The sequence below is a fragment of the Parasteatoda tepidariorum genome, chromosome 11 (genome assembly GCF_982258835.1).
Source record: "Parasteatoda tepidariorum strain Cologne lab strain chromosome 11, Ptep-v5.0, whole genome shotgun sequence".
Classification (NCBI taxonomy): Eukaryota; Metazoa; Arthropoda; class Arachnida; order Araneae; family Theridiidae; genus Parasteatoda; species Parasteatoda tepidariorum.
The window spans coordinates 97924656-97937719 of record NC_141765.1 but is presented as its reverse complement, the minus strand read 5'-3'; the positions used below and the strand labels follow the sequence as shown (position 1 = coordinate 97937719).

At 26.7% G+C, this 13064-nt stretch overlaps 1 protein-coding gene and 1 long non-coding RNA gene across 14 annotated transcripts in view; one reads left to right on the top strand and one right to left on the bottom strand.

The window, feature by feature from the left end:
* LOC147801958 (uncharacterized) overlaps window positions 1-13064 on the bottom strand; it is a 361588-nt gene that overhangs the window by 223051 nt on the left and 125473 nt on the right. The window lies entirely within an intron of this gene.
* The window catches only part of LOC147801959 (uncharacterized), a 33372-nt gene continuing 28376 nt past the window's right edge, over window positions 8069-13064 (top strand). For 4 of the 9 annotated variants that reach the window (XM_087154386.1, XM_087154382.1, XM_087154383.1 and 1 more), the window contains exons 1-2: window positions 8167-8867; window positions 9364-9549. In XM_087154386.1, the coding sequence (XP_087010512.1) occupies window positions 8805-8867; window positions 9364-9549 (249 nt within the window). In that variant the 5' untranslated portion in view covers window positions 8167-8804. The other 5 variants (XM_087154387.1, XM_087154384.1, XM_087154381.1 and 2 more) reach the window with 4 other exon arrangements.

Sequence of the window (13064 nt, the reverse complement as noted above, 5' to 3'; positions counted from 1 at the left end):
ATGTAGTATTGGATTAACTTTGAAAGATTTTAAATGCAGTTTATCCCAGAGAAGATTTTGGAACTTTCTTTTGAGAATATAGAACTTATTTTATTAAGGAGCAATTTAATTCATTGTGTTTAGAATCCTGATGGCCGCAGGTTGTCAAACTAAGTTTTGTTAAAAAAACATCGCTAGCAGTACAGAAAAGTTTCTAAACGTCTCCTGTTCCAGAAAAATAGTTGCTTTTTTAGCCTTTTTAGGCAAAAAAGTTGCCATAGTTGTCTCAGACTGAAAATAGTTGCAAATAGTCGCATTTTAGTCCTCTCTTGCAACCCTGTCCACTGTTTGAAAACTACACTATAATATTTATCGTAATGAATATATGAAAACAAATCAAAATAATTTAGTTAGCCAAGATAAATGCTAATTATAAAAATACTGTGCAACCAATATTTATTGTTTTCAAGCAATTATTACATTTGGCGCTGAGGAGATACAACTGTTTACAGTAAGAAATCATAAAATATTCGAGGGTCAAAATTTTTTGTTACAGGGTGCGTAGCCAGATTTTTCAATGAAAAATAAGCACCTTTTAAGTACTTTTTAAGCAATCAAATATTTTTAATCACTTTCTAAAAACATAATTAGGATCTGAGCAGTAATAAATTTTTTTTCTATCGTTTAAAGTTCTTAGTTTATAAACATGAAGTCAATAAATTTGGAAACATTTTCAAACTTTACATAATGATGATGAAATAACTAGTTTCTGATAAATGCTGCAGAGAAAATTGTGAAAATCATGCAAGCACTTTTCAAAAAACTCTAGACGCCTTGTGGTAGCTAAGTTTGTGTTTTGATGTATGATCTCTGTCTCATAAATCTCATTTAAAATTATTTTCCATAACACCACATGTAAATGATTGAAAAGTTCATATGAAACAAAATTTTGTTACAATTCTCTTATAGCCTTGTAATTTTGAACCCATTCCAGAAGACAAGGGATCGGGAGAAATTTGCCTTTGTGGAGGACTTTTTGATGGAGCAAACCCACATTTGCGTTACATGGAGAGGAAAACCACGAGAACGTCCCACGGTTAGGCTGACTGCAAGGAGACTCTAACCCATGATCCATCTACAACTGAGAATATTTCATCTCAGCAAAGTGGTCGGTGCAAGGCCGGGTGGCCGGGACCGGAATTTGTATCGACCAACCATCGGCGGAATCGAACCTCGTTTCACCTCATTGGAAGGCGAACGCTTAATCTCCTGAGCCATCGCCGCTCTGCATTTACACATTGAAAAATTTATAGCTAAAAGCATGCAGAATTTTGTAGCAATAACTGCCAAAAAAAGCAATCAAGAAACATAGAATTAATGGCATCAAAAAGTGATAACTCAAATGAGCAATTCTAACTTATGGTTTTTTTTTTCCTTCAAAAAACAAAAATCATTGTATTTAAAAGCTCCGACGGGATGCAGGTTGTGAACCCATACTTTATGTAAATCAGGGTGCATAGCCAAATGCTTCAACAAGAAATAAGCACCTTTTAAGTACTTCTTAAGCACTAGAAACAATATTTTTAAGCAATATATATATTAACAAAATGCAAATTAATTTTCAAAGACTTTACATGATCATAATAAAATAACTAGTTTCTGGCAAAGAACTCTTTTCTTGATTATATTAGCCATTATAAAAGGATCAGGAGATTTTTCAGTTCAATATCAGAGGGTGGAAAATGAAGCCTGAAATTGAGAATATCTTCAAAATGTAGCAGAGTTGCACATGAGAGTACAAGAATCTCACTGAACTCAGCCATTAGACGGATATGCAGACTGGCAAGTATTTCACCAAACATGTAAAATGATTGGAGCTTTCATACGCTATGGACTGCATAATTATTAGCTAAATTTAAGAAGCATTTTTACAAGCTCGTAAAAATCATAAATTATGTACTTGAAATGAACAACAAATGTTAAATAACAGAGAAAACAAATGTTTAAAATTTATTCTCTCTTTTCCTGCCTCTCTAAAGCAAAAAGTATAAACAACAAACAAGTTAATAATTTTTTGTAAATTCTAAGACATACAGAGAACGAATACATTGAAAAATATGTATACAATACTGTTAAAAATTCCATTCATTACTTTTAAAGCAAACTAGGCGTTTTTTTCCGTTTTTTTTTTTTTAAATTTAAAAATAATCCCAGAACATTATGTTTTACATTCTACAAAGAACCATTTCTGTAACTTCATTATGCAATACATTATACATTTAAAATGCAGAAATATAACTGAAATAGTTATTTTCATAATAATTTTTTTAATTAATCCCTTTGGTAATAAGCAAGCAATATTTTATCAGTTTTTACTTTACTTCACTTTTATATTTAGTATGTAAAAGTAACACGTAGAATATAATAGAAAAATACTTATTTCTGGGCAAAATTAAGTTGTTTCATGGGGAAAGAAGAAAAAATCTTTGTGGGCTGGTTCTTTTCTGAACCCTATAATCAAGTATTATTTTTAGAAGCTGTATTATTTTGCGAGAAACAACAGTCTTCAGGAATATCAGTAAGTCATAACATTAAAATTGCAACAGTTAGATTCTCAGTTTATGATGGAGAAAATTTAATAAGGCACAACATGAAAAACATTCACAGAAAAGAAAATTAAAAGGGAACTTGAAACCAGGAATGAATAGTTTTAACCACAGTGAAAGAAAAAGGTTTCCTCTCACATAAGAGGAAGAAACTTTTTTTTCAATAAGGTAATATCAAGTATGAATTTAAAACAAAACTTTAAGAAATCCACAACTATAATCCAGTTTAAACAATTGTAGTATTTCCAAGTCATTTAATAAATCATTTTTAAGTAAGAGAAAAGTCAATATTTAAAAAGGTTAATTATAAAAAAATTGCTAATTAGATAATTAATTTGCAGCCTATTACTGCAGCAGTATATAAAGTAGGAATAAAAAAAATTAAAAAAAAAAGAAAGAAAGAAAATAAAAAAATATTTCTAAAAAAAGAAAATTTAACACTAAATATTTATTGGATCAATTCTTTTTGAAAGCATTTTTGATCTTTTATGCTTTTTCACACAATTCAAGAAGTATATTAAAACATTAGCTACATCAGGTATCTATAAGAGTAATTTGGGTACCTTTTATAACAGTGCCTATTAACACAAAACCCGTAGCAGCTAATAATAACACCATTAAAAAATAATCACTGGCATCAATAATATTTTGTTTTATGCTTCACCCATGAAAAAGATAAGCATACTTTATTTTACGTTTTTTTTCTTCAAATTTATTATACAGGTAAGTGTTAAAATTAAGCATCTTAAATTGGACACAATTGAAACAGTCTAAATTAAAAGAAAAGCACTTATACCATAATATTGGTGGTTAAAACACATTATGATTTTCGTACTTCATTTAAACAAATTTAAGAATCCAAGTATTAAGTAAGTGAACTTGATATAGAACTTAAATAAAAGTTTGTTAAAAAAATTCTTTTTTTTTTTACGGTAAATTTAGAAAGTAGTTGTTAATTTAAATTCATACAGCATTATAAGTTGATGTAAAATTTTTTTATGCTCTAAGGATAATGGAACTAGGCACTTATATTTGTTACAAAATTTTTATATTAATTATTTAAAAAAAGATTTATTACAAATTATTACCTAATAATTATTAAGACTGGAAATATAATTGAAATTTGTTCATTTACAAAATTGCCAAAACAAAGTAAAAACAAATGGTTTCAGATAATTTCAAAGTATTTAGATTAAAATTAAGCATTTTTTTGATTGAAACAGTATTGTCATTAACTTTTCTCTCATCTAGTTTAAAAAGTATAAATTTTAATTACTTTGCTGCATTTGTACTGAAAATTTTATTCAGTTTGTACTTCTATTCAAAATATTAGGGCCATGTTACCATAAATATTATTTAATTAAAGTGTATTTTATCTTGTTGAAGATACAATTTCATATTACAGAATTCACTGTAACAGATTTATCTGAAAACAAATTTTCTGTTACCAAATACACAAAGCCAAATGTTAAACAGACACAGATTTACAATTACTGATGCTTTATAAAAAATCATTATAAAAAAAAGTTATTGCAATTATAAATTTGAAATAAAACAAATAAAACTAGTATGATCACGAATGACCATCTAGCCTTGAAATGTTTACATAATTTTGTTTGATTTTATGATAAAAAATATCCGTGTCAGTAAAAAAAAATTACTTATTTGATTCTTTCTCTACATGCAAAAGTTTCCAAAATACACTAAATTCTTTTTTATCATAAACACTTTTTATTTTACACATCTCTCCAACATCGTTATTTATAAATCATGAATAATTCACAGAACTTTAAATTTAACACTAAACATACCATTACCGGTAAAATGACCATTTAAGAATTTTTGCATCGAAAATGTGCTTATCATCTTATAATTTTTTAACATTTGACTTCATGACTCTTTCTAACAATTATATACAGTTAATATTATATTTTTCTTTTTGTATTTTGTTTGTTTCGAATAATACTTGTCATATACCTGCTTCTACCACAGCCAGTCATTTGACAGGGAGAACAATTTATTGCTTTATAAGGTTATCGGATCAGAAATTACGATGTAATGAGCGTTCAATGTATTGCGTTCGGTGAGTTGCACATTTCTACTAAGACTGTTGCATATTAGTTCAATCAGAATAACTGTGAATTCAAATTTCAAGAAAGTACCTAAAATTTTAGATTTTGACATTTTTGTGAGAAAAAAAAGTGGCAAAAACTGTTTTCGTAAGTAGCTTATATTTTATTTTGATAGCTATATTTCATTTCTAACTAATTGTTAGTTTTTACAAAGAAAAATGTCAAAACAATCAAGACAGCACAAATTCTTAGAAGAAATAATATTAATTATAAGAATTATAATTCTTATAATTATAAGAATAATAATAAGAATTATAGAAATAATAATAATTACAAGAAATATGTCTGTGGAAAATGTACAGTGGAAACACTTTGTATATCTAAAAAATGAGTTTAATAATGAATTAAAAAATTTTATTCTTCGTGTTTGTAATACATAAAAATTGCCAATATACAATTTTATTTAATCATAATAAAGTTTTTTTTAGTTTATTTCTTTCCTAACATCCATATTTTATACATTCAATCAAGAAACATACAGTCCGGCTATGGTAGAAATAGGTATAGATTAAGTGATAGTATGCTTAGTGTTAATGAACTTATTCTGCAAAATTAAATGATGTAATACCAGTTTTACTCATAAAATTATGGAATATAAAACTTAAATTTACTATTTATATAGGATCATTAAATTTAATAGAATAAAGTTTTTGAACGATTAAAACATTGCTCTAATATCCAATAAGAATATATCTGAGATATCCAGATAAAACATACAATTCATAAATGAAAGAAGTCCCTCAGATATCTCATGGATATCTGTGATAAGTCACATGTATGTGTCAGATGTTTCTGGGATATACAACAGATGTCACAATACCCAAATATCTGTTTGATATCTAACAGTTGTAACTCCTGGATTTCAGAGGTGCATTTCATGGATATTCAGAAGATTTGGAAATATCCAGCCTTTTAGTAAACGTCTCAAAGATTTTTTGGGAATATTTGATGCTGCACAGGCTTATTTCTGTAATACCATAATAATTATCACCCTTACGGCAGAATTTTTTCGAGCTATCTGCGACAAAACTCTCTAGCACTAATATCTTTCTGCAAGACACTTTTAAGAATAACAAACATATATGTTTCAAATTTAAGATAACAAAATCGCTGTGTTTACAAAAAAAAAAAAAAAAAAAAAAAAAACTTTATATATTTTTTAAATAAAGCATGCAATAATTTTTAATTTTAATATTATGGGTGATATTCTCTCATTTTGTAGGGGTGGGGTGTACGCAAATTATTTCCTACTTTGCATTTTGTAAATAATCATCACAATAAGAAAATTAATAAAAAGTATGAAATCCAAAGATCGACAAAATCATGCAAATCCGGCTCCACAAATGCGTGCTTCGAATCAGGCTCCTCAAATGCTTCGTTTCAACATTACCTTATTGTAATAAATAACAGTGCATAAAAACATATCAGATTTCAAAAAAATGGAGAAATCAATAGCAATAACTGCAAAAAGTAGGATAGAATTATCACCTTAAAAAGTAAATAATCAAATGCACGATACGAATGTTCCGTATTGTTTCAAATATATGGGGATATTTAATATCCAAGTGAAAATCAATATCAATAACTGCTGAAAATACAATTAAAACCTTATATTGATTTACGATACTATCGGCGTAAATTGAGCATGTCAAAAATTGTGAACATTTTTTCCCCATTTGCTATTCAAAAAAGCAATATCAATTAGAAGTCAAGAAGACAGTGTAACACACACTGTAACAAGACAGTGTAACACACCGCCACAAAGTAACGGTCAATAATGTAAAATTTAATACTCTTTTTTAGCCTTTGTAATAATTTGTTTATTTATTTCTAATATTTACCCACAAAATAAAAGATGAGTAAAAAAAGAGGATGCAAATTTAATGAAGAGCTAAGAAGAGAATTTCCATTTATTAAAAGCACCAAAATAGACTATATGGTACGGTGTGATAAACGCAATGCTGAATATTTGGTCTCACAAGGTGGAATAAACGATATTACTAAACATCTAGCGACAAAGAGGCACAAAAGATTTTTTAATAATGCCGCTTCCTCAACTAAAATGGAACAGTTTTTTCGCAGTGCTAGCTTTAGCAACACGGAAAAACAGCTAGCATTAACAGAAGGGCTATTTGCTTTCCGCACCATAAACCACAATCAAAGTTTCAGATCAATGGATTGTACTTTCCAAGTGATCAAAACTTTTTACGACAAAAAATATGCATGTGCAAGGACAAAAACCAAAGCAATTATTTGTAATGTTTTTTCACCATATTCTTTTTCACAATTGCAGAAAGAATTAGAAAAATGCGCATTTATATCCACATATTCTGATGCTTCCAACCACAAGATTTAAAATTATTTCCCACAGGTGCTCGATTTTTCGATCCAGGAACAGGAATTAAAATTAGAATATTAGATTTTGTTTTCATTGCCTGATGAAACTTCACAAATAATTTTTAATTTAATAAGTACTATTTTAAAAAAAAATAATTTAAACAATAACGTTTTTACTAAACTTAGCGAACATTTGAACCAAAAAAATATTAGAGTAGGTTGTGCAGCGCACATTCTATACCTATACTATTCAAACAACATCTGACTTACTTCCAGTTGATGTTGAAAATATTTTTGCAAACATTTATTCGTATTTTTATATATATATAGTGCGTGTTGAAAGTTTGACTAAATTGTAATTCTCATTTCATCAGATTTGTCCCGCTTTATTGGCGATCGAAATGGGCTGCAGGTGGCGTAGAGCAGAATTCTTTTCCTATGGCAACACTTCACATGATTTCCCCATTAGCGTGTGGAAAGTCATAGAGGAAGGAAGTACGTTAGTTTCTCTCTTGATTTTCATATAGATTGAAATCTTTTAACTTGAAAAACTATATGGAACTGAAAACTACATTAAACATAGTTCTAAAGAAAAGTATTATGGAAATTTTAAAAAATATTCTTATTAAATAAAAAGGAAAAATATTAAGAAAAGGGAAAATATCGTAGTACATTCCTATACAACTGAAAAGAGGAGGAGAGGGAAGGGAGAAGGGCTAAAAGCATGAAACCGGTCTCTCCCCAGATGGCGTATTCAAGTGTTGCGATCGCGAATCTCAATAAAAATGTGGTCACTTTTTTCTATGCATGGAGAAACCGCATTAGGATCCATGTCCTCGCTTAGAATAAAGTTATTTATTCTTGTTTCTGCTCCTTTTTGAGATGTTATTTGAATAGTTTTCTGTACGCTTTTATCTCACCCCATATAAACTTTGAATTCCAATAAAACTGAAAACGTCACAGAAAACAAGTAAGCTAAAAGCGTGAAAATATTTTCGTACAATCTTTCGAAACTGACTTTAAACCAATAATTTGTTTTTACCACTTTTGAGGTATCTTGAAAACATTTATTCAGTAACAAAGTAAACAAGAAATTTACTCAGGTAGAAATTGTTATTACAAAAGATTATAAAACTGAATAAGAAGGTGCTCAACATTCAAGAACCTTGTTCTTCTGTTTATTTATAATACTTAATTTTGTTAATCTGAAATGCTCTAATGTTTCTAAACATTATTATTTCTCAAAATTCCGATTGCTATTTTTTAAATGAATTATTATCTTTAATTCTTTGTTAAGTAACTTGTATACAAGGATATTAAGTTTGCAATGCTCTATCTCGACCTTAAAACCTCTCTAGTTCGTTTTCCTTCTGGGGTCCATGTGAGAGCAACAGTTCTTTTGTCTCCAGTCATTATTTGTAAAATAATAAATGCAAGTAGTATTCAATTAGTATAAAGAAAACTGCAAGTAGTATAAAGACAACTGCAAGCTTAAAGCAGTGCATCAAATTTAAAATACCAGTTTTTTTTAATTGATTATAAAATCTCTAAAATTTCCTTTTTCTAGAATGTTATCTAAATGGTTTGAGAGTTGGTGTGAATTGGATTGTTTTTTTTTTCTCTCATGTTGGTAACTTAGCTTATTTATGTATTTAATTTAAAATATTTTTTGCTTTCTTACTTAGAGGGTGAAAATGTTGAACATCCTTGAAGTATTTTTGGATACTGAAGATGAAGTATTTTGGATGCGATGAAAGAATTGATGTTGGTATCACTGGCAGTCAAAAACAAAAAGCTATCAGCTGACTTGATGGCTAGTTATTAATTAAACTACCCTTCTATTTTTCGAATTTTATGTTGTTGCATGTGGTTAAATGAAATCATTGCTTCTTTATAATCATGTTTTATGTTAAAAAAAAAAAAAATCCTTTTAACTGTCAATTTTTCTAAAGTATAAAAGTCAATAAAAAAAACTAAACTTATATATATTTTTTATTTTCCTTTTGAAAAGACAGCTAGTTTTTTAAAGTGGCCATTAAAAATTTCTCACATTTTCACCAGATATTAACGTAATTTTGTTAACTGAAATACATTAATAAATTAAAAATAAATATTCATTAAGCGTTTTATTCTTTTCTAGTGAAAGTTCATAAAATTTTAATAAATACTTGTGAAAAATACGAACAAACATTTATATGCATCTTAAAATTTTTTTAATTTCCATAAGCTTTCAGTGTATAAATAATAGCTAATGTACCTCTGCAAGTGTATAAATAATTATTTTTAGTAAAATCACATTTATTCGATAGGAACCTGAAACAAAAGTTGAATCTGTTGCTTTGGATACTCATCATTATGAGCAACAAGAAGATATGGCCAGAGCTTTGGAACGAAGCACGAAAGATCATAAACAAATCAACCTGTGTACATACAAGATGATTCAACCAAGCAAGCTACCATGCCTGACCACAACTCTGTCTTCACTGTTTCATCTGGTAAGTAAAATTTTTGCTGATAATAAGTGTAATATTTTTAACTTATTGTATTAATCTATATATAATTAAAACATTTTAATTTTAGTAGAAAACATTTATAAATAAGAATTTTTCAAAGTACTTCTTTTTTCAAGAAATAAAAATATTTTTTCTTCATTAAGAAGGATATATATTGTCCTAATTTCTTATGGATCAAGAAATTGTGCAAAGTTATTTTAATTGACAATCACATTTTTTTTATTTATGTTTTTTAATATTCCAAAAAAATCAGTTATCAGTTTTATTACTAATTCAATGGTATATATATTTATTTTTAAAGTCTTACAAAATTATATGCATTTAAGGCACAATTTAGTTTTTCTTACATTGTCAATAGTTAATTCATTATTAACTTTGAAGAAAAATTCAATTATTACAATATACATATAAATTATTAAAATCACAATTTTTTAATTTTCTTTATTTGAGAGTGGTTATGGTTTAATAGCCCTTAAATTCACATTTCTGATTATAATTCCCAATATTTGTGACTTAAAAAGTAACACCTAAAGGAGAAGAGATTTGCCTGAAATATATTTTTTAATTGCAAAAGTTTATTTATGTGTTAAGTAATTTTTTTAAAGAATTGATCATACAAATCTGTTTCCGAATATGAATACTACACAATTCTTTATTTAATCCGTATTCTGTTGTGAATTGATGATCTGAATAATAAATAACTGAATAATAAATGTCCAATGTGTTAAATTAGCTGTAATTTTTTTTTTAATTTCTACGTCTCTAATACTAATAAATTAATAGAAATATAGCTTAATATTAGTATGATTTTCAAAGGGTTATAAATTATATGCTAACATTAATGTTTTAATATTTCTGTATATTAAGTTTAAAGGAGATCATGAAGTTTGTACTCCAACAGAACAAAACTGCTCTGCAAAACTCTAAACAATGATTTATATATTTTATTATGTAAATAACATAATAATTTTTTTTAAATATTTAGTATTGTCATTTAATTCCTAATCTTTTAGAGAGTTATTAATTTATAATTCTTACAAGAATGAAGAAAGCATATTATTATTTTTTATTTATTGATTTTCTTTTTTAAAAAAGATGTTTATCATAAATTAAATGCTGAACTTAAGTTTGATTAGGACATGAAAAGGTGAAATTGCTTACAACAAAAGCATTAAAAAAATGATAATTAATTGAAATTAATTTTATTTGCAATAATATCTTTTACTCCTAATTGGTATAGAATAAAATATAAGTATAGAATAATTCTTAATAAATTTAGCTTAATAAAGTTTATCTTCTTTAATTTTTTGTCTTATGAATAATTTTATAAATAAATTTAAACGTGGAATTTATAGTTTTAGTTTTATCTTTTATATTAAATTTACAAATTCAATGTAAATGAACAAAACCTGTTTATGAACTTAGTTTCAACAAATTTCATAAATTTTAATTTTATTCTCTGTGATAATTAAGGATTTCTTCCATTTCATCCAGTTTAGTGCTTGACATGTGCTTGCATTACAAGCTATTAATTTTAGTGCAATCATTACTAATAATAATTCAAAATATTATAATTTTATTGAAAACTATTTAAAACAGCACTAATTCAAGGAATTAATTTTTATGATGGGTCGCTCCTGGGAGAGCAACCCCCCTGTGTAAAGAAGGGACAGTGAGTAAACTTTGTTTTTGTTTTTACGAAAATAATTCGAAATAATATTTTCATTTAAGGTTTGTTATGGTAGTGTAAAGATTAAAGTGTTAAAATTCTGAGTCGGAAACTTAAATCGTTTAATTTTCAATTAAGATATGTTTACTGGACTGTTCTAAATTGATTATATGGGGAAATTTATTTGAGCTAAGTCAAATAAAGAATGAATAAGTCAATACGGCAAAAGAATTACTCATCGTAAATTACTCAAAGTTGAATTACAAGTTCTTCAAAATAAATATTCTACAAAAAATATGAATATCAAAATAATTTTTTTTTTTTTTTACAAAATAAAGAGTTAAAATTTAACTTAACTATGTTGTATTTGTTAAACTTCTTTATTCCTACTATAATTGCAAAATTTATTATATTTAACTATAAATAAACTAAGATTAAGTTACTAGATATCAGATATTATTTATATAAAATTTTATTGAAAGGTTGATTTGAACTGTTTTCTAAAGACAGAATTAATCCAAAAATGATTATTAAAATAAAAAATTAAAAAAAGTATGTGTTATTAAGAGAAAAAAATATACTATAGAATTACAATTTTATGCGTTAATAAAAAGATTAATGAAAGTTAAAGAATACTATTTGTTTAATAACATGAGAGAATTGTGATTGCACTATTCTGATCACTGGATACCCATTGGTCATTTTTTTTCTTGGATAGATTTTTCATAAGGTTGTCATAAATTACAAAAGGTCTCTAAATTAATTTTTGTCATTTTTTCAGCCAATGGGCTAAATTGATTTTTAATTCCAGCCAATATACGTTTCGTAGAACAATACAAAATTCTTTTCTTTCTTCAGTATTAATATTTATATAATAATTGCTGCCGAAAAGGAGAACAATAGTTGTGTATAAGTTAACTGTAAAAAGGATATATAATTGCTTTAAAGTAATTTAATGTAACACTATTAAAAATATGCTGTGGTGAAAATAAAAAGAAAAAACTCAGTCTGTAAAACAATGAATTCCAAGAGTTTCAAAAATTATCTTCTTTATTTTTTATTATATCATTTCGAGATGCTTTTTTATTAATGCTTATATTATCATGATTTTTTTCATGACTCTTGCAATTCTTTACTTAAGATAATAGTGTTGAAGTTGATCTAATCGAAAAGTACGAACGTATGAGAACCTAGAAAAATAACATTGCCACTGACCAATTCTAAAAATTTCTTTTTATATGAAGTTGGAAAAATAAACTGCATTGTTAAATTAATATGAAATGAGCGGATATTAATAAATTTTCTTCTCCGTCAGAAAACTGAAAAGGTCACTGACACCGCCACTGTTTTGGGGTTTTCAACTTAACGTTACATTTTGTCAAACACTGTTAGATTTAGAAACTTCAAATTACGAAGATATGTAGGAAATTGAACGAAGATTACAATGGAATTAAAAAATAATTCTAAAATTAAGTCAAGATTATTTTTACTCTTAAACTTGTTGGAAAAATAACATATGGGCCGCTCTATGGCAGCAAGAATTCAGCTGCAGAAGTTAAATTTGGTCTGCTGAAAGAGTCAAATTTGTTTATAAACGTAACATAGAGTCTTTATTTGCTTTTAGAAACTCTTATTTGTTTGAAAATTATTACAATTTAAAAGGTTCTTTTTAATTTTTTCTTTAACTAATAAATATTTATTGATTGTTGTAGAAAAATTTATCATTTACGCGATTTTCATAATATCCCTCTTGACTTAATATCAAAAATAGCAAAAATAAAGAAAAAATATTATATAGAAAAAAATTAGGTGTTGCCAAATATAAAAC